A 14,929-nucleotide genomic window follows, 5' to 3' on the forward strand; every position below is an offset into this window, starting at 1 on the left:
CTTCTAAAGTAATGTAGTAAAGTATTAATTAAATTTTCAAGTATGGAAATCGTGAAATAATATTGCAACAAAAATGTTTTTGTTCATATTTTCCTTGCCAAAAAAGATTAGCAATGGTAAACCTGTAATTGTATTCCTAGGCTTGAAATAACAGGCATTACACTTCATGTTAGGCATCTTTGATGGTAATGATTACAAATATTTTTTGATTAATGTTAATTAACAAATGAAACGTAAACAGCAAAGATTATTATTACTATGCGTATCTTTATTCTTACCAAACATTACTGTTGCTATAAATTGCTAAATTTTAAATTTGCTCATGAAGAAGTGTAATGTTTTACTCTATCCTTTTAGTTTTAAGTTTTCTTTCCTGGAAATGAAAAATCCAACATGATCATTAACAAACATTAAAAGGTTGTTTTATGATCAAGTTAAAGTTGTTCTATGCATGAAATCTTAACTATATTCTTATAGCTTTTGAAGTTAAGGTGATAAATATAGTTACAATTGAGAAATAATTACAACCATTAACACTGAAAATGTGTTTTATTGTATAATGTGCAATATCCTGATAACTAGAATGTGAGTAGAAGAATATTTCCATGTAATTAAAGTTACTGACCATTTAAATTACTTCTCTCTTAGACCAGTTTAATTTACTAAAAGTATTTTAAGAAATTGAAGGAAGTATTTTTGGTGAGCTTATGTTTCCTTACCTTACCTTTTTTTTAATTTTGCATGAACTTCTGTATTGATGGTCTACTTTTAATGAATATGATATTCAATTTCTTCATTTATTCCCATCCATTGTAGACTGCCAACAATTGATCGTTTTTTAATCGAATTAAAGGCTTTCTGAAAATAATATATAAAGAGGAACTGTGTAATCTTCTAGATTTCCTTCTCAGCTGCCTTATTTTAAATATATTGTCAATTGTATTACGTCTTCCAAGGTAACATCATAGAAAAAATCAATCTAACAATTTACTTCTAATGCCTCAGCTAGCATTTATTCAAATAACTCCTTATTAATATTTTAAAAATTTTACTTTGCACCTAAAATAGATTTCATCTTCCTTTCCTCCTTGACTACATCATTCTTAACACTGTGTCTACTGGTCTTTGGTCACTACAAACATCCAGCTTCAAAATAACCTGTACATTTTTTACTGTGCTTCTGTTGAAATTAACACCTTCCGTCTTTTAACAAACATTTTACCATATTCTGTCCAAGACAAACCCAGTTGCAGTAATATACATAGATGGGTTGAAGCAGAATGATACCAATGGATGTGCTTTTGTTGTAAATGACAGAACATATATGCTCGGACTGCCTGGCATTATGTTTACAATGCAGAACTGTATGCCATCAGTATGGCTTTGAATATTATTAAGTCAAAACACTGTTGCATCCTTATCTGCAGTGATTCATGTAGTGCACTCCAAGCTTTAGAAAATTTGTATTCTAGACACCCTAGTATCACCGAAATTCATAACTCTGAGTTGAATCATAACAACATGCAAGTAAATGTCTGCTGAATCTCTAGCCATGTGGTAATCCTGGGTAACGAACATGTGTATTCAGCTGCTAAAGATACATGTAGCCAATTGTCTTTCACCATTCATGTTATTACGGATTTTATTAATTTCATTAAACATATTCTTCAAAGAAGATGGCAATGTGACTGGGCTGCTATAGTGGATAATAAACTCTTACACATCAAATATATGGTGTTACCGTGGGACTCTTCATGTAGAAAAATTCACCAAGAGAAAGTGGTCCTGTGTCGCTTACGATTAGGATATATAAGAGCTACTGACAAATACCTGATGTCAGCAAAAAGCGCAGCACTGTGCGTTTGAGGTTTAATGGTGTGTACAGTCCATTTAACGGTGCACCACACCCTTGTGGAGTGTATGTGTTATGCGGCCTTACATTGCAAATTCAAATTACAGAGAGACAGACATTCTTTGCATCCTAAGAAATAATAAGAATGTACTACACCAGGTATCATAACTTCTAAGAAAATCAATATCTTCATAAAATTTAATGTTTATTTTGTTATTAGTGTTATATATTTTAACGTAATGGTCACATTTCTTTTATTATTTTATTTTTAATCTTATTATTATATTTGTTTCCATCTTTGTTTTAACCCGTGTTTTATTAACGTCCGAGAAGGGGCTTTTTTTATTATTTTTTTTGACCCGGGTGCTGTAACACAAAAGCATTTTTTGCAAAAAAAAACATCTGTTTATAATTATAAAATTTATTTTATTTACTTTCATATTCTAGAACCTCCAAGTCAATTTTTTTTGTTAACACTTCTAAAAAATTAAATTAATTTTTATTTATTAAATATAATATATTAAAAATATATATTGATTATATACATTATATAACTGTGTTTATTATATAATTTAAATGATGATAATTTATAAAAAATAAATATATATGAGGAAAATATTTTAAAACTTACAAAAGTTTAAAAATTACTGTGGCTATCCTGTCTGTTTTTTAAATTTACTTAAGTATGGAATGTGTAGTTTCCTAATTGTTATTTATTTCTTTTGATTGTTAAGTTTTTAAATAACTGTAAGCTTATATAATACCATATCTTCATGAGATTTACTGTTTTATGAGCATTTGACACATTTTGAGAAACTAACATTTAATTAATTGCTTTTTTTTAGGTATTTGAAGGTAATCATAAATATTTTTAGTCAATTAAAATATTTTTAGGATTTTTTAATTTTACTACGAGTGGCTGAAATGCAATGCACAGTGGAATGTAACAGAACAAAGTGTCGCAAAAGCAACATGTGCTGTCATTTTGTAGTTTCATTTCCTTAGCATTAAAATTCCAAAATTATTGATATATGCCTTTTCATTTTCTCTCAGTTGCTGTTGTTACGAAGTTGAGTGCGCTTGCTGTTTGCAGGCAATTGAAATTTTAACTGAAAAATGTGAACGCTAGTGACATTCATTGTCTAAAATCATTTATTGGTGATGAAACTGTTGATCAGAGTACTTAGAGTAAGCGGGTAGTCAAATTTTATATATCATAAGCTTGTATAGCGACCGTTGAAGATGAATTTTGCAGTGATCGATCAGTTTCTGTGACTGATGAGAAGCATTGAAAGGAGGGAGAAGAATTGATCCAAAATAACCAATGCATCACACAACTTTACCATCACCCAGAAAGGCATACCAGAATGATTAGGACGCATTATTGCACAACTGGGCTAACATAAAACATAAAATCTGTTTACGGTTGTGCCATGCAAACTAACAAAAAAAAAAAAAACAATAACAAAAGAAAATGTTGTGTTCAGCTTCTGAAAAGTTATCATGATGAAGGAGATGATTTCTTTTTCACTATTGTGACTGAATATAAATTTTAGGTGCATTACTAACACTTTTAAGAAACACGGCAGAGCATGAAATACTAGTGCTTGGTTTGGCACAAACAAAAAATTCAAAACATAACTCTCCTTAAAAAAAATTTTCCTGACAGTGTTCTGGGATTCTAAATATATCTATATGACTTGACTTCTGGAAGTGTGTAGGCTGTAAATTCTGTGTAATACATTGAGACATTAAAACACCTTAGGAGATGTATATGTTTGTTCAACAATCCATAGAGCCAGTGATTTTACAGGATGATAAAGTTTATCATCTCTTGTGAAGTTGAAATTTTGAAATTTCAACATATTCAACCCCTTCCACAGTCACCCTGCTTGACGCTCTATGGTTTTCACTTAATGGAATTAAAGAGTGATATTCAGGGAATTCATTTCATCACTGATAATGATCTAAAGGATGCAATAAGATCACGCGGATCAACGAAAGACCACAGCCTTCTTCATTGAAGGAATGAGAGAATCTGTGGGAGAAATGTATAGTTGTAAAATACTGACTATTCAAAAAATAAATTAAACGTTTTTGTAGCAAATAAAATGTACTTTTATGCCATCTTTGTTTCATTTGACTGTCTTTTTATTTGGAAGGTATGGGCAACTGTGCATTACATTATAATCACCTCTCTTATGTATGAAGTAAGTATCGATGTGGTTGTAATATACTGATGATATTCTAAAAAACTAATTAGTTGTCTGTTCATCTCAATCGGACAACTTCACTGATTAGATTCTATCCCAGCAAATCCACATTTGATGCTGAGCTGTACACCATATTCTAAGTATTTATACCATTTTAACTTTTGTGTAATAGGATATAGCTCAAGTCATTTTTGCTGGTGTTAACAACATATGCTGTAAGTGAACTTAAAGTTTTATCCAATATTATTTATTCTGATTTTTCTTAAGTACATGACCAGGTTCAGGATTATTCTTCATGTTCATATTACTGGCATGCCAAAGTTTATACAGTAAGAGTAGGTATTGGTCTATTTCCTACTGAACAGAAGAATGAAGCAGGAGATAGTTTATTTACTGTAGGTAAGGAACTTCGGACAATAAACAATAGAAGGAGATGCTGTGAATGTTTTGATGTGGTTTTGGTGTGACAGGCTGTGCATCTCTCTGTTGTTTCAAGTGTTGCATTAACTAAATTAGATATCCTTGATTCTTGTGACATAATTAAGATGTTCACTGAATATATACATAATAATAGTAAGAAGTATGATTACCATATAATATTCAAGATAAGGAATCTTGGAGAGCTGCATCAACCAGTCAAATGATTGAAGACAAAAAAAAAATTAGTATTCATACACCAAAGTATAATATTTAACTTTGGTGTATGTATATGTGTCTGCATGAGCATTTGTGCACTCTCTCTCTATGTATGTGTATGTGCGTGTGTGTGTGTGTGTGTGTGTGTGTGCATGCGTGTGTGTAGAGATTGCTTATATCAGAATGAAAAAAAAACAACTGTCAGTGTTACCAGAGAACTGGAATTGGGAGTAAAAGTTATGCAAGTTTAGAATTATATTAATTTGTTTCAGTTTCTTTGAAAATATTAATATTTTATCATTTTCACTGCTGATTGCATAGATAATTTTTACAAAACATATTAATGTATCTGATAGACAGATAAGTAATTAAAATGTTAATTTATTATTAATTATTTTTTTTCAGGACAACTCTGAAGAAATGTACAGCCTGGATAATGATTCATTCTTAAATAGTTTAGAAGCGATGACAATTCAGAATTATTGGACTGATAACGTTAAACATACCAAACTGTGAAAAAGATGTTTATAAATTTCTCCTCTTTTTGAACGGGTGAAATTTTATTCGCTTAATCATTCCATAATGATAATAATAATAAGTATAACTGCTTATTTCAGAATAAAATGTAATTTTATATCAAGTTTTTATCAAAATAAAAATATACTTTTTAAAGGATATTTTTATAGATGACTGTAGTGGTAATATTTTGGGCAGTATAGAATATCAGTATTTTGGTAAGTAATAATTATATTTTGATGTTTAAACAGTGTTTCAGTTGTTAATGGAGAATGAAAGAAGAATGACTTACTCTATATTTTTTAAAGTAGAGAGTGGTGCTAGGTCAGTTAATGAAAAATTACCATATGGATGCAATAATAATTGTTAAATTTTTATCTCTTAGAATTAGCTTATTATCCATATCATTATTAATCTTAGTTGTAATGAAGTGTGTATTGTTTAATATTTAAACTTTGATGTGTGTATGTGTGTGTGTATATGCGTGTGTTTACTTTTATGTAATTTAGAGGTTGTTAAACATTACTAAAAGAAAGTTATTATATAATGCATTTATTATAGTGTTACTTATTTTTGTTTCTGTTTAGTTTATTTCTTATTATTGATTATTTGTTTCTGGTTATTCTATTTTCTGCTATTATTCATTATGATATTATTTCTGCGATTCACTATTTTGTTAATGCTTTCACTCCCATCTAATTGTTTTCTGTCTCTTACTATTGATTTATTTTGCAAATACACTTTTATTAGATAAATTAAATTTTTTTTATTATAAAAATGACTTTATAATGTTATATTTTTCCCAGTTTATTACTTAAATCGGAGAATATCACAATCAGCATTGTATTCAAGTTTATTTTGTGCCTGAAAATTATTTATAATGTAATGGTTATTTACATTTTTCCAATATCAAATTATAATTTTTAATACCATGTGTTCTTCTTAAAACGTAAATGTACTTTGAGATACTTTGAGTAAATGTATTTTTGGTACTTGGTGTAAAAGGTATACTTCTTAATGTGCTGACGTAGTGTAGATATATTTGCTGTTGAATATGGTTTTCAAGCATTGTTTTGAAGTGTTTTAACTTTGTAGTCGCATAAAATGTAAAAATTAGTTAAATTATTTTTGTCTGGCATTTTTATATCACTATTCACAGCAGCTGATCGATTTGATAATATGAATTTTGATCAGATTAAGACTGTTAAACCAAACAGAGATGAAGAATAAATAAATATTATACTTACATATATATAATTTCTTAGGTGTTTGAAATGGATAATAATAGTTTTTGGGATGAAATGTAATTGTTCTGTCCTTTTTTTTATAGTATTCATTATGCAGATTTATAAAACATTTTACTTACCTAAGTGCTCTAATGTTGATGACTGATGATGTTTCAGATAAGATTTCTTTTTTTCTTTCACCGACTGGTATTTAAATATATTTAAAGTTAGAAAGTACAGTTTCTCTACCTTCTTACAGTAGGTGTTCTTGTATTGTCTTTGAAAGGACAAGTGATTTTCTTATAATGTATTCTTTAGTCAGTAATTTGTAGATTTCTATATTTAAATAGTTAAGAATTCCTGTTTTTATTTAAATGTGCTATAAAGCGATGAACCTTGAAGATTTGACTGCTATTTTCATATGCTTCTTTTTTTTTTTATTTTTAATGAGCAATTTAATTTTCTCATGATAGTATTATTAATTTCATAATTTATGTATGTAATGATGTAGTATCACACACTGCCATTTTATCTTTTTTGTAATATTTCATTTTAGGGCTTAATCTTTGGAAAATGGTAACTTTTTTTTTTGTAATTAAACAGTTTTTATTAAACGATTATTATTGTATATCTATGAGCTTCATTATCATCATGTACCATTATAGGACATTAGAAATTTATTCAATCTTTATTAGTTTACATTTTCAATCCCACACTATTTAATGTGTATGTAAACAAAGAATACCAACTATTTTTTGTAATGTTCTTATCATTAGTGTAAAATTACTTCTGCATACATCTAAATTGTTATCCCATATAAAATTTTTCTAATATCTCCTTTATTTTATAAATAGACCACGTCTTTGTAAAAATTCAACTTAAGAATACTTTTAAATAAAAATTGATATGAAAGTATAAAAATAAATTCATTTATAAGTATATGATATTTTATATAACAACTGAAATTTGTATGTCCTAGTTAATACTGTTGACTGTCCTATGCATCTGTTCTTTGATTCATTGTAGTTTCTAAACTTTCAAACATATATAGGTAATATTAAGTATACTTGATCTTGGGTATTAAACAATTGTAAACTTTAGTTTTTTTTTACAATGACTAAGTAGAAATAAGTAAACAATACACAGGCTTGGGGCTGAAAGTATTCACTTTTAACTTATGATCCAATTATTTTAAAAACAAATTTACCCAATGTAGACTGAAAATTTATTTTTATATACAAAGATTAATCTTTTGTCAGGTAATAAAAATAAACAAAATACATACTTATTTACATTACTTCTCTACATAATCTCCATCCAAATTCAAGCACTTTTGTTGTGACACCAGCTTGTCTACTCCCTTTCTAAAGAATGGTGTCGCCAAAATACCCATTTATATGGAGCTGCAACAATCACCTCCTTACTTCACCCATACTACTCTAATAGTACAGAATGAAATGTAACTGACTGAAAAATAACAATATTTTTAGCTTAGCTTATACTTTGCTACAGAAACCAGTTTGTAATGCCCAACCTCGAAAGGTTAATTTTTTTTTAATAGCCTATGTTCATTAACAAATCTATGCTACCGCTTTATAACTTGTGTTATTCTTTAAACATATTTGCTTATTATTTTAAATTAAAATTTATATATTTAATTCATTAAATACTTATATATTTTAAGATAAAGCAATATCTCCTATATTATTATAAAGAAATTTGGATTTCAGTAATCTATATATCTGGTACTAAAGATGAAATAACATTCAAGATGTTTTTAAAATGTTAAAATTACTGATTTGGAAATGTTCTTGTAAATTAAGGGATGAGCATTGATTTGGTTTCTTTATATATATATTTTAAACATGTCCTGTGTGTCAAATCACAATTAATTATTTATAGTTTAAGAATCACTGTATACGCACCTATGTAAAAAATAAGATTGATCTCACCTTTAAGTGTTAAAATCTTTTGTTATTCAAAAAGGCCTTTTCGGACCCACTGGATCTATCATCAGTTGCTATATCAAGATATAACACAAATGATAAGACATTAGGTATTTGGTCACTAAGGTAAAACTAATTAAAATTGTAATGAGATGTTAAAAACAGATGTGAGTGTGCAGATGTTATAGCCAACTTAAATAGATTGTCATGTTCGAAATGTGTTTGATGGTTCTTTAAATTGGAGTTCTTATATGTATAAATTTAATAGTTTTATGTTTCGTTCACCTGCAACTCCCTGAAGCTCTGAAAGGGAGATCCTCCTAGTCTCATTCCAAAGCGGTGTCTGCCACTCTTCACTTGGTAGTATAGGAAAGAGCAAATCCACTATGTCGCCGATGCTATTGATTGAAATGATCGGCAACCTCCTTCCCAGCCTCTAGGTGACAAGCTTGTAAGCTTGTCCACAAGGGTCATCCTGTAGCTCCTGAAGGAGCCTCTTCCAGGGCTCGTACTTTTCCTTTTGGATCTCCTTCTTTAAGCAGTTTCTCACCTGTTTCACATCGTGAGACAGGTGGGGCACATCCTGTCTCCCCCTGGCTAAACTCTGCTGTATCCTGCGCCGTAGCCTGTGCACCTCTGCCCTTAGTCTTCCAATCTCTGCCATCCACCAGTACACTTGGCGCCTAGGCTTCTTCTTCTTCTGCCTCTTGGCAGGCCGTCTGTATGATTCTGACGAGCTCTTCGGGTTCTCACAGGTCCCCCTTGTTAAACTCGACTGCCAGCCTCTCCTTAAGCCGCCGAAGGTACACCTGGCTAACATGCCAAGTAGCAGGTCACTCATCTTGATCCAGATCCCTCTATGATCGCTACCTAGTTCCTCCTACAGCACTACACATGATGTAACATGAGGAGCTAGCACCTCAGAGACATAAATGTGATCCAACACCGATCCCTGATTTACTCGCCAGAAAGTGGGCATGCCGTCGTTAAAGCAGATTATGTTAAGTGAGGATATTAGCTCTGACAATTCCTCACCTCTCTCGTCCGACATATTGCTCCCTACTTCCATGTTCTTGGCATTAAAGACTCCCAGTATCAGAGCAGGTGTCCTGTTCTTCTGATGTCTTCTCCAATTTCCATCAGGAACTCGGTGAATCTCGCCCTGGTGCAGTAGGGGGAAATATAACAGCAATAGAGAAATATTCCCCTCACACACACACCCTGACGAAGCCCTCTCCCAGTTTTCTCTGTGATAGGGCAAACCTGCCTGTAAGATCCCACAATGCCATGTCTTCCCAGGGATCGACCAGCCAACCATTGTCTCTGACTATCCTGCCATTAGGTTTCGAGACCAGAGCGAAGTCCGCCTTTCTGGCCAAGGCAGCTTCCCATAGGAGATCATGGACCAACCCACTCCTGTTTGCATTGATGTAGATTAATTTCATACACTAGCTTTTCCTTGTCCACATCCAGCGCTACCAAAACTGTACCTCGTCTGAGTGCATTTACCACATTTGGGTGCCTCCCTGTAGTCCTTCCTGAAATGCCCCTCTTCATTGTAGTTGTAGCAGACCCTGGTTCAATCTCGCCCCTGCATGCACTCGTCATGTGCCCTTGTTCCCAACAACGGTACTACCACGGGGCCTACTCTCACAGGAGAACTCTGCAAGATGCCACCCGATTCGAATCCTTCCCTTTGCGACCAATGTCGTTGCCGCTCTCCTTGGGAGAATTACAGTGGCATTCTATGATTGGCTGGATGCCAGATGCAGAGAGGTCACCTGTACATCATGCTAATCTTCCTGTGGGAGTTCCTCCATTACCGCCCGTAGCACCTCTTCCCCAGAGATTTCACAGTCTAGATATTTTTACATGGACTGCGATTGGTCTGTCCATTCTTTCCCCAGAGGAGATCTTCACTTCCTAAAGGTGCATCTATACCTGATCGATTAAGGTCTTCGTTTCTATCACGTTGTTTTTAACCTTAATCTCAAGGCCCTCTCCTTGTCCTTTCCTTGCCGAGACCACTGTCCCTGTAAGAACTTCACCTTCCCCAGTTCTCATCTCCTTGAGAAGCTGGGCATACAACACCCCAACTTTCTTAAAAATTAATCTTGGTAGCCTCTCTTGTTTCCTGTACCTTGCCAGCTTGTAGTAATAGTGCTTATAGTTCACGAATGAGTTAAAATTGAAATAATGTACTATTATCCTTGGGAATAAAAAATTCCCTCAGAGAACACACCTGTGAACAAACTCCCTCAAGGAATAATATTAGACTTAAATTAAAATTAATATTACTGCTAGAATAGTTCATTTGTCTGTTTGAAAGAACGATTCACTGATTACTCTCCTTCTGGAGCAATAGTAAGAGTCAGTCACTAGCCACTGTCTATATCTTGCTTTACTAGTGTTCCACCACTTGTACTTTAAAAGGATGTGGCAAGTACTTTTTTATTTTCTATATTAAAATCTAATTACACTATTTACGACTAAAAAACTATTACTACACTGTTTATTTAAATCACTATTAATGATTACTAATAAGTTTATCCGTAATAACCCTTCTAAAAGTTTAAATTAACCTAATTGTCACGTTCACGTGGGCGTATAGGTTAACCCTATCTATGTACCTAAAAGCTTAAAAAAATTAAGATTTCACCACGTTTGAGCTCACACTCTAAATAATTAAATTAAAAGTATTCATACTAAATCACTCCACGTGTTTTTTAGATAAGGTTGTAGAAAAATTGTTATAACTTATTCTACACTTACTTAGAACTCAGTCCCTATTAAATCAGTAATTGATTGATCTACATATCTATCTAGTTTATCTTCTAAATTTTCAATCATTCCTTGGATTTGACTAAATGTGTTGAATCACTTAACCCCCAGAGAAGAGTAACTATTTCTGGTGGTTGAACTTTAATCTCTGTTTTTGAACCAAGATCAATTTTTCCTAATTCTGATTTCTGGTAACAAACATTTTTAGTTGAGGTAATTTTTTCGGTTATTAATTACAAATTTGCCAGATTGACATCTGTTGATTTATCAACTTGTATTGCTGAAATTTTATCACTAAAACAGGGATATGTAATTCCAATAATTTCAGTTTTCCGATAGTAATTATGAATACTGTCTGCAATCTCAGTTGGACATTTGTCTGAATTGATTAGGTTCTGAATATTCAAGTTCCAAATCAATTCAGATTTTAAATGAATCGATTGCATCTTTTCAATTAATGATCTATCTTCAGCATACTTTGATTATTGAATAAGTCGTCATGCTAATCTGCTACAAAAAATTCTTCCGTACAAGATAAAGATAGATCTTGAACTGTGTATTTCTCAAGAAATTCCATCTATTTATCCATATGCTCAGGCTGAGAACAATGTAAACAAAACCTTTGTGGACACTTATCACAATTTGTTAATTCATTAACATATTTTCTCCGATTACTCTCATTAAATAATTTTCATAACTACTTAAAGTTTACATTTTGTGTGATAGTGTTCATTGCCTTTTGTAAATCTGATTTTACTGTTGAAATTCCAAACTGTTTGGTTTTGAGTGGCAATCCAAACGGATTTGGGATTAGATCACCTTTTGAGTTCACCAAGTCTAGAGTCTACTGATAATATCAACAATTTGACGATAAAGTTTATGCTTTTCATTTTTAAAGAAAATAAACAACGAAATCCGAACTGTTAACAAATCACTATCACCTTTGAAAGATATCTATAATATGGTAAAATTGGAAAGCCAATTTTTCGAAAGCCTCATTATTCATGAGGGAAAAAGAGGATTAATAGTAAATCATCAGTTGAGAGACTTTCTCTCTGTTGATTTTCAAGTAATTTGACATTTTTCGCTGGCTTATAAACATAATGCAAGGTTTGTAAGCAAGCTAATAAATAGGGAATTCTATGATTAACACTGCATCCAGAGTTTGATCATTCTTCAGAGAAAGCTCCTTTTATGAACTCAGAATAGAAATTACCTGTTAGGTTGGCCAACCCATGTATTTGAGCCCTTTTTTAAAGTTGAAGTTATCCATGTATCTTGAAAGAGATAAACTTTACCAAATCCAGTGAGGTCCTTACTGTAATATATTTCATCCAACTTAAGATTAAATCAAAATTCATAAAATTTATCTTTGAAAAATTTAGCAATGCAATCTAATAATACTTTCTTCATGTTTCATTAGACTTTTAGGAATCAATAAAACTATCCTGAGATCATCTCCATTTAACATTAAAAAAAATTTATATCCAGTTAATCTAGCAGTTTTTGAAGCGATTGCACTGTATATCCAGCTCCAGAATTTTTTGCATAACTTTTAAATAACTTCGTACTGTCCGTTTCATAACCAGACTTGAATCATATTAATCACATAAATTAAAGCATCTAAAAAGATATCCATCCTAAGATCATAACAGTTTGATCTGAATAAACAACTGAAGAATACTCTTCTGCATGCTGAACACATATCAGGGTTGAACATGTTATTCCAGGCTTCAATATCAACTGAGAAAACTATGTTCCAATGAGTTTCACGATGAAGACTTTTTAGTGCCATGATTTTTAACATTTTTTGATTTTCCATCAGGATCATCATTTGATCCTTGTATCTCATTGCCCTTGACACATTTTGTTCCAGTAAGCACAGTCTAAATCATTCAACATATGGGAATTGACCGAACATTCGGCCCTTAATTTTAAGTTCCTTCTCCTTTTGAGATAGTTTTATGACACAATTCATCAGTTGTCTGGTCTTCTTCATTAAACAATTGGAAATAAGAATAGAATTCACCATATGGGTCTTTATGAGTGAGGAAATAGAGAAGAGTTCGCCGATCATTCACGGAAGGTTTAAATTATTTAGGAGTTGGTCCCAGGTTGTTGCCAATAATGCTGTATCCTTTAGGAATAAAAACTTAGATTCAACAAAATCAAAAATCCATGTTTTTTGGGAATTTCAACATTCAGAAAATCATCATCTGTCACTTCTTGAAAGACTTTAGATACTGATGTGAAAAATACTGAACAATTATGTTCATATGCCCACTAATCCTTAGATGAACTAATGGGTTTAAATGAACATTGGGCCAAGTCTTCTCTTTACCGATAAATTGTTCAATGAAATTCCTTTTCGTAACATTAATGACTTCACAGATTTTTTCATATGTCAGAGGATTTAATTTATGGGTTCTGATAAATAATTTTTCCATTCCAACTTCAGTTTCAATTTTCGGATGACCCACGACCTTATACAATCCTGACATTTCAAGTGCTTCCCTGGTCTTTCAAATAAACCAATTAACCTTGAGAACTCATGGTGGGAGATTAATCGTTGATTAACTAATTCCTTCACAATACTATTTAATTGATCAATATTCCGGAATTTTTTTCCTATTTCAAAATCAAAGCAGTTGCAATTCCATCAAATATGCAATTACCCAGAGATAATACTTTCCCTCTCATAAATTCAATAATCGCAACCACTCTTTGGAAGAAAACCTTTATTCCAACACACAGTATCAAGGAAATATGTAAGAAATAATTGATTATATATTTTGATAAACTTGTTATGAATGCGTTTTTAGTTGCTCTCCTGATATTAAAAATTTCATATTTCTAATTAAAATAAAACAATTTTGAGATAATCCTACTTTAATATCTGAACTTAAATCTATCAACAAATTTGTAGCTGATAGCATATATATATTAAATTCATGACTAGATTCATAAACTACTTCAAATTTTACCAATATCTCATCTAATTTGAGCATATTTTGGAATAATTGAAGGATTTCTGGAATGTTGAACAACTTTTTCTCACAGAAAATGTCCTAATGTAAAATTAACTGTATGCGAACATTTTGGCTGGTTCCTACTTGTAGATGTTGTTCTTGGATCTCTAAACTTTCAAAATATACACTGAGCCATTAGTTATGAGTGTATCAATAAAGTGATATTTGAGATCCTGATTTAAGGTAAAATTAAGGTGTCAATTATTTCAACCCTGTAATGAAACTGAAATTTCTTCTATGAGGTTTGGAAAATTTCTTGCAAGATATTTTATACCAAAGTTTTTTGTTAAGTAATCAAGAGGTTGAGTATTGAGTTGTTTTAGGGGATTAAGATTTAATGCAACATCAAATTTTATATCAAAGGATCGAATAGGGGTCCTTCCTGATTTTCTTTGGGCCATGGTAAGATTAGCATTGGGGATTTGACATTAAATTCTGATTTTTAATGAAAACATCACACACAAGTATTCTTGTAGGGGGATGGGAATGTGTTTGAACTCTAAGATCTTTAATAATGTGATTTGTTTTAAGAGAAGTTTGTTTGTATGTCGCTGTTCTAGGATAATATTCCTTAATAATTTTTGTGTTGCAATAGCTTCCTTGGGTTTTGGTTTTTGTTTTTGTTTGTTTGTTGAGGACAAACAAACTTTCTTGATTGGGGAACTTTGCTTTTGTTCTTAGTATTCTCCTTTTCTTTTTTCTGTGTGTGGGTTGGAGGAGGATGATGACT

General features: G+C 31.6%; 1 protein-coding gene across 1 annotated transcript in view; it reads left to right on the forward strand.

The window, feature by feature from the left end:
- Positions 1–5,929, forward strand: part of LOC142322657 (uncharacterized) — a 69,117-nt gene extending 63,188 nt beyond the window's left edge. Inside the window, exon 6 of the mRNA XM_075361736.1 lies at positions 5,107–5,929. Within this exon, the coding sequence (XP_075217851.1) occupies positions 5,107–5,217 (111 nt within the window). The 3' untranslated portion in view covers positions 5,218–5,929. The remainder of the gene's footprint in view (positions 1–5,106) is intronic.
- The last annotated feature ends 9,000 nt before the right edge of the window (positions 5,930–14,929 follow it).

This window comes from Lycorma delicatula, chromosome 1, assembly GCF_047948215.1.
Source record: "Lycorma delicatula isolate Av1 chromosome 1, ASM4794821v1, whole genome shotgun sequence".
NCBI classification, from domain to species: domain Eukaryota; kingdom Metazoa; phylum Arthropoda; class Insecta; order Hemiptera; family Fulgoridae; genus Lycorma; species Lycorma delicatula.